The sequence below is a fragment of the Morone saxatilis genome, unplaced genomic scaffold (assembly GCF_004916995.1).
Source record: "Morone saxatilis isolate NCDOM2014 unplaced genomic scaffold, NCSU_SB_2.0 Contig3, whole genome shotgun sequence".
Lineage (NCBI taxonomy): Eukaryota > Metazoa > Chordata > Actinopteri > Moronidae > Morone > Morone saxatilis.
In genome coordinates this window covers 1-386 of record NW_023339873.1, presented here as the reverse complement: position 1 = coordinate 386, position 386 = coordinate 1, and the positions used below count along the sequence as shown (strand labels likewise).

The window sequence follows — 386 nt, the reverse complement described above, 5'->3', positions numbered from 1 at the left end:
CAGGGAGGTGTGTTCAGGGCCCACAGGGTTTCCTGGTTCAGTATTGAAGATATTTTTCATGAAGAACCTGAGTGGAAACTGGTTGTTGATGTTGTCCTCTCTTGTATGTGAACCTCCTCCTCTTCCTCTAGCAGGCGTGTTGTTCACGAAGCACCCGTCCAATCTGACGGTGTCTCAGGGGAACGCTGCGAGGCTGGGCTGTGCCGTTCAGGGAGTGACAGAGCCGGACATCGTGTGGATGAAGGACGGAGAGAAACTCTACAGCACCGACCAGATGTTCATCACACTGGGAGAGCAGCACTGGGAGACTTACCACAGGTTTCTCAATACATAGATCAATATATACATCAATACATCAATACATAAATACACTGAACAAAATTATT

The 386-nt window shown here is 47.9% G+C and overlaps 1 protein-coding gene across 1 annotated transcript in view; it reads left to right on the top strand.

Annotated features, from left to right (window-relative positions):
- LOC118337327 (tyrosine-protein kinase receptor TYRO3-like) overlaps window positions 1-318 on the top strand; it is a gene marked incomplete at its 3' end in the record, with an annotated part of 1,707 nt that extends 1,389 nt beyond the window's left edge. The window contains 1 exon segment of the mRNA XM_035674297.1: window positions 135-318. Within this exon segment, the coding sequence (XP_035530190.1) occupies window positions 135-318 (184 nt within the window).
- Window positions 319-386: the final 68 nt, after the last annotated feature.